Source organism: Bradysia coprophila, unplaced genomic scaffold (genome assembly GCF_014529535.1).
Source record: "Bradysia coprophila strain Holo2 unplaced genomic scaffold, BU_Bcop_v1 contig_232, whole genome shotgun sequence".
NCBI classification, from domain to species: Eukaryota; Metazoa; Arthropoda; class Insecta; order Diptera; family Sciaridae; genus Bradysia; species Bradysia coprophila.
The window spans coordinates 12,661,970-12,679,499 of record NW_023503493.1 but is presented as its reverse complement, the minus strand read 5'-3'; the positions used below and the strand labels follow the sequence as shown (position 1 = coordinate 12,679,499).

Sequence of the window (17,530 nt, the reverse complement as noted above, 5' to 3'; positions counted from 1 at the left end):
ACACTCAATACATTTTCCATTGCAGACCGAGAGTCTGGGTGCATATCAGTATCTCAGAGGTCTAGGGTTCGAAACTTAATGCCATAATATTACACCATCCGATACGAAAAACATACTGTTCTAACGAGGTAAGGAAACTAAACTATGGGTCAGAAAACGCAGACTAAGATCTTGTCTTAATTCTCGGCTATGCCAAATTCCCAGTCAATGTTCTGTTAGAAAGCTTAGTTATTGCTTATGCTTGTCTTCTGACTTTGTTTGCTGAAAATGTTCTTTAAGCATCCTGGATACCGCGGATACACATTTTTTGCAGCTGCGTTACTGACCTGTTGGGGAATAGGTCATAAGGAACCAAAACCACTCAGATTGTGGTCATCCAAGTTCGGTCATAGCGTCCACTCTGTTCGATCTCGGGAGCACTCTAGATTGAGAGCAGTCGTTTATTATAGATCATCCAAATTTGAGTAAAAATGAAGGTATTGCGTCGAACGAATGGAGAAAACAAATTTTATTGAAAAGCCTCTCGTGCCAGACAAGTTACCAATTCGTAAACTTGGCGTTCCATTGCGACAATACCTTCATTTTGAAGTCATACAGTAGGGGTAAACCCAAAGATTTCGTCAAATCGTAAAATCCATGCAACTTCGTAAATTGATTCTTACGAATTTCAGCCAAATTAAAAATTGTAAGAAATGGCATGAGATTTGGGTTTACCCCTGATGTGACTGCTGAACACTCATCTACGGAAATCACAGAACAAATCATTTCCGTATCGGGTAGTATAACAATTGTGGACATATTTCAAACAGTCGTCTTATAAGGTACTGATATGCACACAGGCTCTCGGTCTAATTCTTTAAATAAATAATTTCCATTTGTTTTTGTTCACTTTCTCTGTTATCCTCTCACTCTCACATTATTTCACAATAATATCGATAATCAATGAAGCAATTTTATAAGTTTTTGATAAAATCGTATAATGACTTGTGTTCTCGTATAGTAATAATTTGATTTTTCAAACTTTGTTTTTGTTTTTCTTTCACTATTTTTATACTAAAAATTTTACATTGATGAAAAGCGCAGGCACGAATCGGTTTTTTTAAGCTTGAAAAAAATAATGTGAATCGATAAATCATGTCATGTCTGAATTTCGTTGGCTTTTTTCGAAACATACCCGAAACGAAAAGTTTAGTGGTTCGCCGTTCTAACAAAGTGGTGGGGGTCACATAACCTTAATACGTTTAAACGGAAATTTCTTCACATGAACAACGTTTGATTCTCGTTTTTCGAAGAATAGATTAGGAAGCTAGCTTATAAGTACTGACGTATGTCTGCCACTGTACAGGTTATGGCCCTAATTTTTCGGAACATGTTTACTTTTGTAACTCTTTTGTTGAAGAACAGATCATCATCCCATAGAGGGCAATTCGGTTATAGAAAGTGCAAGGAAACTTGTTCAACTAATTTCTTTAAATTTAAATTAGGCTTAACGATATTATGGACCGTTAGATTGACGGCGACTTCAATCGTTTTGAAGCAAAAACACAGATAAAATATCCTTTGTTACCCCCGAGTCTTACTTCTTTTAATACTAGAATCTCCTACTTTTGAATAGAAAGCCGTTAATGCGCCTTCCAACTTTAAACGACAGATATTTATCCCTATCTTTTATCTATAACAATCAAGGTTGCAAAGCCTAAGGCCGGTGTAAAGATGGCAATGCCTAAGGATCGGTTTCAGGTGCTAGACCACAAGAATCTATAAGGTCTTTTGACCTGTCTATTCTGTTGAGATGATTGTATACTCTCCTCAGTTCCCACCTCGACCCCAATTACTCCATTTGAGCAATCTAATTTCAAGCAGGTCTTTGAATTCAGACCGCTGAGGTTCGATAACTTCTTCAATTTCTCCAGCCAAGAACTCACAGTGGAATATCGATGTGATCAATCGGCAACATTTCGAAAAACACGCAAAGGCTTTCTCAACGGTCATCGAAAATGAACCAATACCAACCATCATACGAGTTGGCACTCCTCACAAATAGATATCACAGGCCCAGTATCGATAACCTCTATTGGCTTATGGTTCTCATTTGAATCGCAATTTTATACGGCGGCAAAAAAAAACGCCCAACGACTCGATGGTGTCTGATGTTTCAGAACGATGACTTTCATCTCATGATCATGAATTATAGTCACACGTCAATTTACTACAATGAAAATATTCTAATTCCTCCTGACTTCAATACGCTGTGGTCGCTCCATGATGCACCAAATGATGATGATGACTGAAATGATTCAGATGATTCATTGCATCGCCCGTCGGTGCGGCGGATGAATGGTACCAATCGTTCGGATGCTGTGAATGGTGATAGAGCAGATGATGATTATGATGACCGACTAGCATTGGCGAATTGGATGCCGTTGGCGACGTAGCTTGATGATGCGATCCTAAGTATGGGGACGTATTTGCGGTCATAGCACTGCTGCCCGTCAACGGCGATTTATTGTGCTGTGAATGGTGTTCCGATTTGATGGAGAGAGGCGTGTGTGTCTTATGTGAATGATTATCGCCCAAACGGGACGGTGGTGTTTGTGTGCCGCCAGTTATTATACTCGATGAGGTAGAGTCTTCCTCACCATCGCTTTCGTATGTATGGGTTGGAGACTTTTCGCCCACACTACCATGTATCTGAAGAGAAATTGAGAAGAAAAAAAGATTAATTTTACATGTCGGTACAGGTCGTACAGGTCTACAAAGTCACACAGAGAAAGGTTTCGAATTCCCAAAGGAGTATGAATATACTCTGTTCGACACTGTAACTTACCTTCATATGCTTTCGCAACGACGACGGATGAGTATACGATTTATCACAGCCGTTCACTCGGCAATTGTACGGTTTGTCTGACGTGTGCACATGTGAGTGTTTCTTTCGATCCGATGAATTGGCAAATCTGCGGTCACATCCCTCATGTTCACATTTGAAAGGCTTTTCACCTGAAAACAGAAATAAAACGAAAAAAATAAATAATTTTGCACACGAAACACAAGAACTATAAAATGGAAATGTTAAACCGAAGGATTAGCAAAAAAAAATTTTGGTAAAGGAATATTTCACAATTTATGATCGTTTATTGTACCGTAGTATATAGTATACCTTCTGCGCGCACATCGGGCGCATTAACATAAGTAAGAGTTAAGCGATTAACTTTTAGGTTTCAGAAGAAGAAAAAAACAGAAAACAAAATCGTCATAAATGGAAGGAGGTAAACGTAGATGATAGATAAATAGATCTTGTCGTAAATAGTCCTACCTAGTCATTTATAAAGCAAAGTCGTATAACTGAAGTGTGAGACCATAAAATGGTTCTGCGTAATTCATTCATCTTCCACGGATTTTTGCCTACACTGACTCGACTGTCAATAAGGTATGTGGCCGGGTAACAGTTATCCCACCTTAAGACGGACCACTAAAATTTAGGGATAGATCTTATAGACGAATAGGCATTGCTTATTTATTGCTTTCTTAAGCACTAATAAGATTTCGGTGACTTTTTAAGTTCTGCTGATTCGATGGAAAATGCTATTTGCACAATGTTCGATTAGTATCATCTTTGTTATAAGCACAGATCGAACGAAAAGTGTTTATAATGATGACTAGAATCGACCTACACATTTTACAATGTGCTAACAGTGAAGAAGAGACTATTCGCCCTTTGTGTGAGTCTTTTCTCGGCTATTCGCCCATTATAGACTATTCGCACAACGTGAGACCATCAAAATGAAACTACAAAATAGAAGTAATGCTCGGAATTGTAGTGGCACACACATACAAGTAAAGTCACGTCTCATATCAAACATATCAACGTAATTGCAATCAGCAGTTTTAGATCAGTCTACCACCAGCACTCGATCAAACAACATAAGAATAAATAAACGTAACCGAAAGTGCACCGACTCGTCTTATTATTTACAATATCTAAGGATATTATAGAGTAACGGGACATGTTAGAATAACGTTTCACTTTAATATTTTTCGTCTTCACAATCTGACAATTGAATTTACTGGTAACGTTTATACCTCTTCTTTCTCAAAGATCACGTTGTGCAGTTTCTGCTGTTTCCACCGTGACTTTCCACGAAAACTTTTAATTTCGATTTTTCTCGAGCTAGTTCAGAAATAGAGTGAAAATGTGCATACGTTGCGATACGTGTAGTATATATACAGAGCATATCCCTCTGTTACATTTTAATGGACACCACCATCAACAACAACAACATTTTTGTTTTACTTTCACTTTTTAATTTGCCACCTCCATTCAATTCAATCATTAAAAACCATTTTCCACACAACAACATAAACATACATGAAAACCACAACGTTAACTTTATGGAAACGTTATTTTTTTTGTCGGGTTGGTTGTACATACAACTCGAGTGTACAACTGCATTTTACATTTGTTTGTTTGTTTGTTTTAAATGTTCAGAAACATAACACACAGTTCGATACATATTATATGTATGTTCGAGTTGCAAGCAAGAGAGATGTAACATTGTGATGCGTGAAATATTCGAAAAGTTTAATCAAGTAAATTGTGGCTCACTTCGGAGATGCATCGGTGTGCATTTGTTGAATAAATAAGCCAAAAATACAATTTAAGTCAAAATGATTTTTAGATAGTAAAGCACCGGTTAGCCAGGAGTGTCTCGTATAATATAGACAAATAATGTAAATGAAGTCTTCGAGTTTACAAAGAAAATACAATTAAGTTCTCAGCTGTTGTCGGTGTGAAAGTGAATGAACTATGTCCGAAGGCGTACATGTTTTATTGGAGGGATTGAGGTAATGGGTTCTGTCTGGTAGCTTGAAATCAGGTTTGGATAATCATCACACTACAAGGAAGTATTTTCAAGGATTTCGTGACAAATTTTTGAAAATCCTTGAAGTTAGAGAATATTCTCAAAACTCGTAAAACTACGGTCAGAGGCAGTGAAAGTTCAGCATTAATTTGCTTCAGCTGTTTTTCACGTTTAACCACTACCACGCCCGTGCGTGCAGCAGCTTCAACTGAATAAACAAGTATAAACCGTTTTGATTGTATGTGTGGATCAGCTGAAAATCAGCTGAAGCAAATTCTTGCAGAAATTTCACTGCCTCTGACTGTAGCAATTTGTGAAAACTTAGTGTGCCACAACGACCTCATAATATTGTATTTTCGACAGAAAACATTCCACTCAGTTCGAAGAAAATATTCCAATGTCGATTTCGTACTAATCTTAATTCAGACTAACAGGTGTGGGGCATGTTCGTTTTTCAAGGTGACCACAAAGTTCCGTAGTCCTTTGCCTTGCAACATTAATGTCTACTCAATGGCACTACCTTTTCAAAACGAAAACGTAAATATTACAAAGCAAAATGTCATCGTCATCTCTGCGAAACGGCCAGCTACCTTTAATTTAAAAGTAATGAGACGTTCCCAATAGACTATTGGAAGATCTATGCCTCTGATATCACTAATACGAAGGGTAAATCTATTTCTAAGCAAAAGCAAAATGAAGTTCGTTCTCCTTGCATTCATCATGTTGAAAATGCGAAGCAACCGCTGTATTCAAACAAAGTTCTTCTAAACCATGAAGAATATCATCCATAACACATAAACATGGATGCTCGAAATTGCGTACATATTATTTGCTATACACAACCAACCTAACGTGTTTGTGTTTATATAATACAACAAGAGGGGTTCCGAAAAGTGTACGCACGTCACCACCAGACATTCACCAATATTTTCTATTCGGGATGGGGTGGTCTGACACACAGAACTTCTACGTTTATAACATTGGTACACTTCCAAACGTATATAAATTCTCCGAATTACGATGGTACGTGTGTATGTGTGTGTTTGAGTCTATATTCACAAAACGGTACGGGGATTTAGATGTCAAGGGAGCTTTCCAGTATATTTTAAGGGTGGTAGCATATATGCCGGGTCACAATCGTATTTATATTGTATGGTTATACACATTCAAACGAAACTTTTCAACATAAATTTCAAGTTCTTCTTCGATGTGTGTTTGGTTAAAGTAATATTTGAAACTGAAATGGACTTTTTTCCGAATTCATGTCTTTCGTTTCAGCAGTTTTTTTTTTCTTCCTTCAGTACGGTGCGTGAATTTTCTTCACACACATTATGTGGGTTGGTGTACATACTACGTGGCATATTATAGAGGTAAGCACACAGCACATGTATTGTATACATGTACATTCAAAATTGTGAATCAAAGAACATCACCAAAAAAACGTACATAAAACAATGTGGAAAAGTTTCTCCCTTTAGGTGCTATGGGGATTTAAACACCCATTAAAGCTTCGATGTAATACGAAAAGAAAAGGGAGACGAATAGATAATATTGTGACTGGGAATACGTATTGAGCCAGACAATGACGGATGGCATATGCTTTTCAGTTGTTGTTGTTGTTTTCGTTTGTCGTTTTTTTTTTCGTTTCGTTTATGGATTATAACAATAAACAACAAATCAAATGGTTTGATATGTGTATTTCTCTGTTATGATTGTGTGTGGTGTTTGTTGTTGATGGGACAAATAATGGAGTATGGGGTTTCGGGGGGAGAGACTTTAACGATGGAATTGTATTGAGCGGTTTTCGTAATGTTTACAATAAATTGAAATTATTACGACGAATGTAATAAAGTGCAGTGTTGGCTAATGTTCGTTTTAAAATGTTTGGTCCAAATTTTGACAACCAAATTTTCGTTAATAATGATCTGCATTATGGAACATTACTAATTTAGGTGCTGGTAATAATAACATTATGACCAACGTCTGCTCATTTGATTGCTAAATTGAAATGTAACATTCATTTGTTATCGATAACGACGACAAAAATAATGGCAATCTCTGGGTAATACATGGTACTTCATAGTAAAACGCATGTTAAAGGAATTGAAGTACAAGATCAACCGATTAAAAATACTTTGATAGATTGAAGTAATAGACCTGATAATAATACTGGACATATGCTTGCCGTCTGTAACAGATTAAATAACTAAATAAAGGGTGAATGTATATAATGAATGGTCCAATAGTAATTACATTGAGATATTGTCAAGATAGTTGTTATGCAACCTCCTGCATCTATTTTAACCAATAAACAAGAAGTAAGCTTCATATCAAATAGTAGATTGTGATAGGAGTGATCCAAATGGAAAGATTTTTATCGATGGAACAGGTTCTCCGTTCAGTTAAGTGTCCTGACGGAACACGAGACGAAATTGGATCGATCATCGAAGAAAATGGATAAGGACTGTTCTCAGTACCGTATGATTTTACAGAAACGATCCAGTGTAATGTTATTAGTTTAGAGTGTTGGGAGCCTTCTGGGAAGCGGAGACCCAGATCAAAGATTCTTTGTTCCCCGCTTCCTATCCTTACACAAATTTCACAGTTTTCAACAAGAAATCGTTAAGGCGTTCGCCATCCGAAGATCGTAGATCATAATAGCAGAAGGGGCTAAGCTGTAAAGCGGATAACTATTAAGAATTTATCTCAGTCAGATGCCAGACTGAGACCACAAGAACAGATAGGTCGTGTGACCACTAAAATAATTTTCTTTCTTTTTACATCTGATCTTTTGACGAATTGACTGCTAAAATACAAACTATGGCAGACAGGGAATCAATCGAAAAGTAAAAAATGTCTTGCATATTTTGTGAGTGTTCCTAAACGACCATGCGATTATATCAATGGTAAAGTCACTGTTCATCATCTCCATAACGATTCAAAACTACATTAAGTTTCGTACCTATAATGGAGGCCTACAACAATCTTATATATCAATTAACGGTAATGCGTCAATGACAGATACCATATACATCACCCTCCTACCAAATCACCAATCATATAATTATCGAATCAAATTTTATTTGTTTTCTACCTCCCCTACCGCTAGGTATGAATTATACAACAAAAACCCATATGGAAACACATCGTCAAGTTCAATGTCATATTTTACAATATTTTTTTTAATTCTTTTTATTTCTCTGTTTAGTTTTGTTAGACTAGGAGTAGTTGTACATTTTTTGAAAGCAATAAATCATGTCCGGCCAAAAGGTTCACAAAACGAAGTTCGAAAAAAAATGTTTGGAATTTTTAATGTTTTTTTTTTTACTTCTCTCTTGTGTAAGAATTCTTCTATGCCTGTTAAAGTCAGAAAAATTTATTGCAATCTCAAGGCACAGTAGAGAGACCCACAAAAAAAAAAGAATTTTTACACTTTTTGGTCATTGGATTGTTTAGTTCAATTCGAAGAATAGACAGATGAAATTTCGATTTAGCTCAGGTCATTTTTATGCTTCTCATTCAATTTCATTGAAAACACATCGGAGTCTCGTTTTTGGAGCCTTCGCAATTCAATACACAAATAAAGCGTTTTCGGTTACCATTACAATCGGGTAATTTAGGCTATGAAAACAATGACCATGCGCCAGACAAACACAATCGTCAAATGATTGCTGTTGATGAATTGTGAATTGTGACTACTTTAACAGAAAGGACACGAATGCAGGCCAGTTCTGGGAATGTACGAATAGGTTTGGCGACAAGGTCATTGCAATTGGAAATGGTTGGGCTGGATCTAATAGATTGATAATTTGAGATGTGTTCAATACTTCAATAGGACCATCTTCACAGCAGTAATAGAAAGTTGTAAGTGTAGGAGAGCCTGTTGAAGGAAATAAGTTTCCCCGGTGAAAAACCATTTGTCAGAAATCTTACTAGTGGTCGCTGAGAAAATGTTGGGTTATTCGATGTAAATTGATCACTAAGTCTTGAATAAGTGATTATTGCTGCACTATGCATCAAAAGTGGTCTCGAAACCCACAAACAAGTTAGGAAAAAATATTTTACAGTCGACGCCTTTGAAATAAGTGGTGGATTTTGTTTCAGCTGATCCACAAATACAAACAAAAGTGCTTATACGGTTGATACATGGTAGAGGTAAAACTGTTTGAAAATTAAAAAGCCCTTTAGTTTGTATGAGTGGATCAGCTTATTTCAGAGTCGCTGACTGTGAGCAAAATAGAAAAGATAGTGGTAAAACCGTCCTCTGTAAAATAGATAATAGAGAGTCTTCAACGTATTCCTGATTGTTGACGTTGACCATATTGTAAAGCATGTCAGTCGCTACAGCACAGTATTATCTGTAATTGACGATGTAATACTTTTTAAAATTCCACCATTTGTGGCGCGGTAATCGAGCCCAAAGATGGTGGTCTGCTATAAATAAGAGTGAATCATTAAGACAAACATAACTTCTATTTGGTTTGATGTTTGGAAAGACTAGAGATGTGACAATCGAAACGATTTTTTCATTAATCACATTACGATAAACAGCTAAAAAAATCAACCGAATCAAATCAAGAAAAATGTCAATTAACTGTCGTACAGCTCTCCATGTTCCGACTGAATATTTTCATCATTTTAATCGTTATATTTATTTACGGTCAATTGCTCGATTCATAATAAGTTCTCCGATATGATCAACGAGAAGTGGTTGCTGAAGTGGAAGATTAATAAAAATGTGTTTACAGAAAACAAACATAATTAAATTTGTATTATACGCGCTCGTTAAAATCCATTTAATTTCGATCATAATTTATGGTTGGTAGGATGCTAAAATAGCAAGCAAACACAAACACAGAAAAATGATTTGGTATTCTTAATTGACAAGTTGATAGGTCGTAAAAGTAATTCCACCCATGAAACTATATAAAAGTTCATTTGTGTTGTTATACAATCTTTTTTTTTCTTCATTTTTAATAGTAATTCCTACACACGGTTATATGAATGAGAGTATAGGCACACAATGTTCTCAGATTCATTTTTTTAATGGTTTCGATGCCAAGTTCAAATAGCAATTTCTCACCACAACAGTGAGAAAAGAACCAGATTCAAATTCTGCTGAAATAAAACGCTACAAAGTATCATCCCGACGGATTACATTTAATTCCATCGTAGTCTTGGTTTCCATTGACGATCATTGAAAAACTTCAAACATTGTCGAAATTTCGATAAAAGTATCATCGAAACGATACGGATCTCAATATAGTGAGATTAAAATCCATTTTTTTTCAGTTTTAATAAAAAAAAAGAAAGAAGAAGACACCATCAACACAACAACAACAATTTGAACAAAATCATTTTAATATTTCAACTGTTTCGTTGTTTTTTTATGAATGATAAAACCAGCCAGATTCTGATGATAAAAAAAATCATAATTTCCAGTTTTATTAATAATTTTTCATAAAAACAAAATTAAATGTGTCTCGTAAGTCTGGTCGGTTCTATATTAATCTATAAATAACATTTATTAAAAAAAAAGAAAAAAAAGAGAATAAAAAAGGAAAACATTGTAGGATGTTCAATAAATGTTAGTAATTTTGATGGTTTTTGTTCGAAACGAACGTAAATTTTTGTTCATAAATTAATAATATGTTTTTCCAGAGGCATATGGAGCCTTTATTACGGACCAAATGTACGTGAGACAGCTATTAAAAAGGTTAATGTGTCTTGAGCGTTCACACTTAAAAGCGATATTTGCTGATCTTTGAAGACTTGGAAAGTATGATCGTTACAGAACTCATGAACTCCTTCGCCGTACAAGCACCCAGGAAATGTATGAACAGAAAATCTGTATTGAATTTTGGGTTCCCGTGAAATTTACACTTGCTTTCGTGAAACTTCCGTTGGTTCCAGTTAAATTTTTACTGGTTCTCATGAAACTTCCGTTAGTTCCCGTGAAATTCCCGTTGATTCTCACGAAATTTTCACCGGTTACCGTGAAACTTAGACTTGTTCACGTGAAACTTCCACTGGTTCCCGAGGAGAAGTAGCTATTTGCTCACCAAGAGGAGAATAGTTACTTTTAGAGGGGGTTTTGTGTTATCATCGTAGCGAGACAGTTTTCTCTGAGGTAGGAAGTGGATGTTTTCTCATCTGCGTTTTAAATTCATTATTTTAATGAATGAGATACATTTACTTTCCCATCCAGAGTAGCGTACAGATCTGGGCAGTATCAATTTAGCTACAAAATTGGTGAAAATAGTAGAAATATTGACATAAAATACTGATGGTTTCTGACTTGCTTCTCTGCATCAGCTAGCAATTTTATAGCGCATTTTCGTCACATATTCGCCAACACTATACCGAGACAACGGTGATATATATGACTTTTTTCCACAGTCTCTGCGCAAGAAGCGGAAATGTATGTGTGACAGGATCGTAAAAAAATGAATTTTTATTTGGATATTCGTTTTTCTTACAGAAATAACATAAACAAGGACGTAAAACTGAATAAAGTCTCTATTCAAATACATAAAAATTTTATTGGTGTACACCATATCGTTTGTATGGCGTTATTATTTGTTAAATAGCAGAGAAGAACGTCCACCAATAAAGTAAAGAAACCAACAAATTCGAACAATATCAATATGTGCACATTAAAGGGATCGTAAACTGAATATATATGGTTCACCCTGTGGCTGTGTGAATTGAGTGAATCGTTTTTTTTTTTCGTTCCGTTCCTTCTTATATTTTACTTTCGATATTAAATATGAAAAATTCAAATTTTTATTGTTATTTATGAAACGAGAACGGGCAAAGACATACAAATATCTGAAGTAAAGAAGGTGTAGCGAATTTTTCAACTTTTTTTATGCGTTCTGATGTCATTTTGGTCAGTGGATAAGACAAACTATGGATCCACGATTTATGAATGATATTTACTGGAAATGAATGGTTTTTGTTGTTGTTGCTGAGGATATTGAGATGATATAGGGACGTTTCAATGTTTTCGGTTATTGAGTCTTACAGAAATGTGAAACTTTTATTATTGCCTTTACTCAATTAACCTTTCGATGTTATTCACAGCGATGACGAAAATAGGTCACGATGTCGCTAATGTTTACAGAAACAGAATTGATGTAAAACTGCTGAAGTAAAAGATTTTGTACCAACAGATTGTAAAATGTTAGATCATGTGAAGTAATAGATTCGTCAGTTTTTTGGTGATGTGGCTGCCGTCTCGTAGCGAATAAATCATTAGACCTGTTCTATTGAAGAGAAATTCATAGCCTAAGGTTTTTCAAGCTGTAATGTGTACATAAGCCAATTGATTTAAGGCTTCTATGTCTACCAATCCATAAGTTGATTGTTAGGTCTTTGAAATTCCATCGATATTATTGAATTAATATTGTCACTGTCAACTGTACTTATGCACGCCGTTGTTAACTAGACGATAATAGAAATAAGCTTATGCGTGGTCACCAAGAAATAAACATTGAAAGAGACATTTAAAACTTAATTGATTCTGAAGCCACTTTTCGGTACATTGCTCTACTGAAACTTTGACTTTTTGTACACGACAGAATCTTGAAATCTATTACTTCATCTGTTTAAAGTTCCACCCAGTGACCCAGTGTTTGATACAAAATCGAACATCAGTAAGATTTTGCTGCCTACTTAAAAGAACACTCGTACTCATGATGTCTTATTTCTGACGTTGTTTTCGATGAAGACCTGTTTCGAAAAGATTACCATAAAAAAATGAACGAGCACTTTGTTGGCATATATACTCTTCGGAGCAGAAGGACACATCAATCAGCTTTAAAATCTGAATGAATTTCCTAACTTGTTTGACAAAGACCTACTTTTCTTTGAATGAAATTGTTTTATTGGCTCCTACACCGAGAATATTATATTATCAACATTGTTATCGTCATCTTATCTTTCATACTTGATTTATTGTACACCACTGTCTGTCAATAATAAATGCGTATTTTCACATCGTCCAACAATGTACGGTGATTTATCTACCGTATAGATTGAATGATGGATAAGTCGTATCATCTTATATTATATCGTCGGAACAATGCAGAGAAATTTTCATACTTCCTTTTATATTGAATTAAATCCGAATTGCAACAAACTCAAAATCAAACAATAAACAAAAATATTTCATTCATCGATTGCCATAAATCACGCCGAGTGTAAAAAATGTGCAAAACATATGCACTTACATCATTGTTAACAATTTTGTTTTTATCTTCTTTTACGTATATTGCTGTTTCGAACGTTCAGACAAATCCTCTTTTCTCTATACTAAGCATTATAAATGTTACATGGACATCCCGAACGTCCTGAATAATACAAAACTACTTACTATCGACCCGTAAAACGTTATTATGTATGAAGTAGCTGTAGCAATAGCAAACACGTAATGCACGATTTTCCACAGTGAATATTGTGATTCTGCATGCAGCAGCAGAGACTACCCAATTTTTTTTACTCTCTCAACTTTTTTTATTATTATTTGTAAACGATCTTTGTATTTCATCCTCATCCTTAAGACTGCACCGAATTTTTTTTTCGTCTTTCCAGTCTACATTTGCGAAACCATTCAATGCACAAACACACAAGACCCTCCAATTCCTATTATACACACAGACCGACTCGAACAATAAGGCTTGTTATCCTCGATGTTTAAAAGCAAATTCAAGAACTATAATCATTTACAATGGTAAAGGACGATTATGATGCTTTGTTTGTGTGTTTATATAGAAATGTATGCCAGGGTAAGTGTGTGTATATATACACATCTAGACACAAAAAAGGTGAAGAATTTCTCTACCATAATGTTTGCCTTGTTAAGTTGAAAATTTTGATTTTAAATCGTTGTAGGTTTTCAACCTTTGCTGCACTGTGGTGTATAACACAGAGAACAATTCCAATTAAAAGGTCGTTGAAATACTTTATTTTTGGTAAATTAGAAATCGTTCACACTTAATTATGGAAAGGGAAATTTATTATTGATTCTTGAGCCGTTTTACCTGCCAGAGGGAAGTTAATCGAATCAAAGCATGTAAATGAGCAATTTGATTTGTTTGTTTTAAGATTTGAAGTGTAACCGATACGAAATTTCGTGGTAAAAATTGATGAACTGATTTTAATGACGAACGGATAATGAGGATGGATGAATGTAGCCGGGATAATTGATTCTCCTTTTTTTTTCTCTCGATAAATTGAAATAGAATGGTGTCAAGCATAATGTCTGAAAAGCATAAGAAAAAGTGATATAACACGCGAACACGTTAGACAACCACACTTCCTTCCGGAGCTTTGAAATTATAAAATAGTTCCTGAGAACTCTCTTGCCCTGAGACCCTTAGAAGAAATTTCATCTGATTTTTATCTCTTGTCAATATTATTGATGAAATAAGATAAGAGATTTGATATCCAGCAACAAACGATGGCCTTCGCGCTTGCTGCTTATAAATGCCAGTGAAAGTAGTAGACTGAAAAGTAGAGCCCGAAAGAAAATTCATAAAATGTCTGGAAAATAACCAAAATTCATATATTCTGCTTGAGCACACAAAGTTGAACTGCTTATCACATGGACTATTTTTGGGAAAACGCATTCCCACATTTTGTTGATTTTTCCAACATTTTCCTAGATTTTTCCATATTTTAAATAAATTTTCCCCAAAATTTTCTTTGACAAATGTACAGTCCATGACATCTCAAAAGTCTCATATCTTATGACCTGGCTGTCATCTGTTATCGACAACGACAGTAATAATAAACGACAAGTTCTGACTAAAGAGGTCTTATATAGCAAAAAGCATGTTCAAAACAAATGAAGCAAAAGATTTCTGAAATCAATCTACGAAAATTTTCGATCAAAGGAAGTAATAGATCAGATAGTAAAACTGTTACTATGCTTGCCGTCTGTGACAGGTTAATTCGCGTGAACGTCGTCGAAAATTCAACTTGGAGACAAGTGTAAATCTGTATGCAGAAAATGCGTAAGCCAAGACTTTGCATTGTTGTTTACAAAAACATCAACAATCAATGTCTTGGTCGTCTTTTCGCATGTAAATAAAACGATCCCTTTATGGTACTATGGCTTGACCACACATTGAGTTAAACTGCTTTGTGAAGTTCGATGTGTTTTGATCCTTAGCTACTGTCCAAAAATGGTGGAATGGTCCAGCCTGAGCTTAATTACCGAAACATTTCTCAATAGTCTAGCGACTGTTTCTGTAAATATTTCCTTAACAGAAAAAACAAAAATATTCAGATCGGTCATTGGTTGCCGCATAAACAATATGCAAAACTACACTTTATGTCTAAAAATATGAATTGTTGTAGCCAGTTCACCGAATTCATTACCTGCTAAAAGAATGACAAAAAAAACCTCAAAACATTTGTCCATTCCACTTAGAAACCCATTTCATCACCACTCGTAAAAACAAAAGCGAAAAACAATTAAATCAAAATAAATTTATTTTGTGCTAAACACTATGACTTTCGCATGTAAAACCATCATCATAAAAATATAAAAGAAGTGAAAAAAATGCACGTAAATTACACATAAAGGCTAAACAGTCCCAACCCCTAATTAACATAAAAAAAGAAATTTTAATCACCAAATCACACGCCAAAAAAACAAAAGGGATATTAGGGTCACGCGGATGAATTTATACATATTGAAATTCCACGCTCATCCACTCCATTTGCTTTCATTTTCATCCATAAGTTGTTGTTTTTTTCTTCTCTTTCTCTCTGTTTTACCCATCGCCTTTTTACTAAATTTCACAACATAATCATAACATTTTTGAAAAAAAAAAATTAAACCGACGAGAGAAAATTCAGCTAAAGCTGAACAACGTTCGTAACAATATAATGTATAATCATCATTGCCATGGGTGTGAGATGTGGGCGTTGCAGGGCTAATGTAGTTATAATACGTTGATATGGGCATTTTACATGATACTATGGCTATCGTATAGTCTTTTGCTGTTTCTTCATTGTTTTACGCACATTCTCACCGTTTTTGTTCTTCAGTCGATATTTGTATTCAATCAGCGAGTTGAAACAAAAATATTTGGATAAAGAACCTATTAGGTTCGTATTTAAATCCCCACAGGCATTAAATGATCCGAAACGGACGAGGAGAAACAAAAATGAGAGAAGAGAAACGGTAGTCCATTATATATGATCATTATAAATAAAGATTGTAATTAAGTTAGCAAAAACATTTAAATTATCTGACTGGTTGAGTGTGCGGTTTACGCACCATATAATTGAATCTTTTTTTGTTTGTTTGGTATGAGAGTGTATAAGATGGATCTTGTGAAAGATGAAGATTTATTACACAGTGTGGCTAATCAATGGCTGATTGATGTAAGACACGTAGAATTACCGATTCATTCTACTTTTTTTAAGGTTCTTTGTGACACTTTCGATTGATAAAATTCTACTAGGATAACTTCTATTTCAAACTTCCATTGCTTTGATAGAAAATTGACTTCCTCTACTCAATGACGAAAAGTAGAAATTTCGATGCATTTATTAAGAAAAACTTTGTGTATGCAACTCGGTGACAAGTGTTTTTAGGCACAAAATGTGTGTTCGAGTGACTATCTACACATCACTCGGTGGCATTAGTGTAAGGATTGAGCGTACGTGCGTAACATCACGTAATAAACTTTCAAAACTAAAGGAATTTCAGATATTCGCCACAAGAGGTTAGGCTAACTTAAGACGATGATTAATTTTAAAACAAGGTCAAACCTTCAGGGCATAAGAACCGTATAGACCAACAACTCTCAAATTCTCAGTATGTTTAACTATCTAACTAAATCCACAATTCGCTAAATGCGACTGACCCTACCACAATCAGCAGTATAGAAATTTGACTTTGAAATTCAATTTCAAATTCCTTAAATTTCGACAGTGTCGTATAGACCGATTAACTCGAAAACCTTTTGCGTTGATTGACATATTTTGCGTTGATTGACATCCTACCGTAATATGTTCTTTAAAAAGCCTTATTCATATTACGACATAAATAAACTAAACTAAACCTGTAAGAACGGAGAATCGTAAAGTATGACCAGTTCGCGGAATATACGCCACTTCCCGGAATAATCAAATCAACAATCATTTCTGTTGACTAATATTCCACAAAAATATTGCTAACGAATGAGAGCATATTTTCCCTGAATTTCAAATTCCACAATGTGTCCAGTCCACACACTCTATTAATGGATGGATAGAAAAAAATCCTCATCAGATCAGGTATCCGTAGCAAAAAACAAATTTATTTAAATGAGTCGTTCAAAATGCATGTTTTACAACGAAAAATTAAGATAAACTTTATCGTCTCAATAAAAAATCAATCAAACGATATAAATGTCATCAACGGGCCACAGACCACAAATAACAACAAACCAAAAAACGAATTCATAATAATAAAATGCTCGATTACATGTTTGTTATCGATACTATCGTATTTATGGCTATCTCTCAATTTCATTTGAAATCCTTTAATTTATTACATTCATCATCAATTAATTTGTATAAATTTTCTAATGATCAATTAAGATAAGAGCGTGTATAAGAGTATGGTCAGCACACACTTTCCGTATAATATTTATAAATAAAAATGTCTA

General features: G+C 34.9%; 1 protein-coding gene across 3 annotated transcripts in view; it reads right to left on the bottom strand.

Annotated features, from left to right (window-relative positions):
- Window positions 1-961: 961 nt before the first annotated feature.
- LOC119076730 (pair-rule protein odd-paired) overlaps window positions 962-17,530 on the bottom strand; it is a 40,033-nt gene continuing 23,464 nt past the window's right edge. For all 3 annotated transcript variants that reach the window (XM_037183646.1, XM_037183644.1, XM_037183643.1), the window contains 2 exons: window positions 2,828-2,997; window positions 962-2,691 (listed from right to left, as the gene is read on the bottom strand). In XM_037183646.1, coding sequence (XP_037039541.1) covers window positions 2,242-2,691; window positions 2,828-2,997 — 620 coding nt within the window. In that variant the 3' untranslated portion in view covers window positions 962-2,241. The remainder of the gene's footprint in view (window positions 2,692-2,827; window positions 2,998-17,530) is intronic.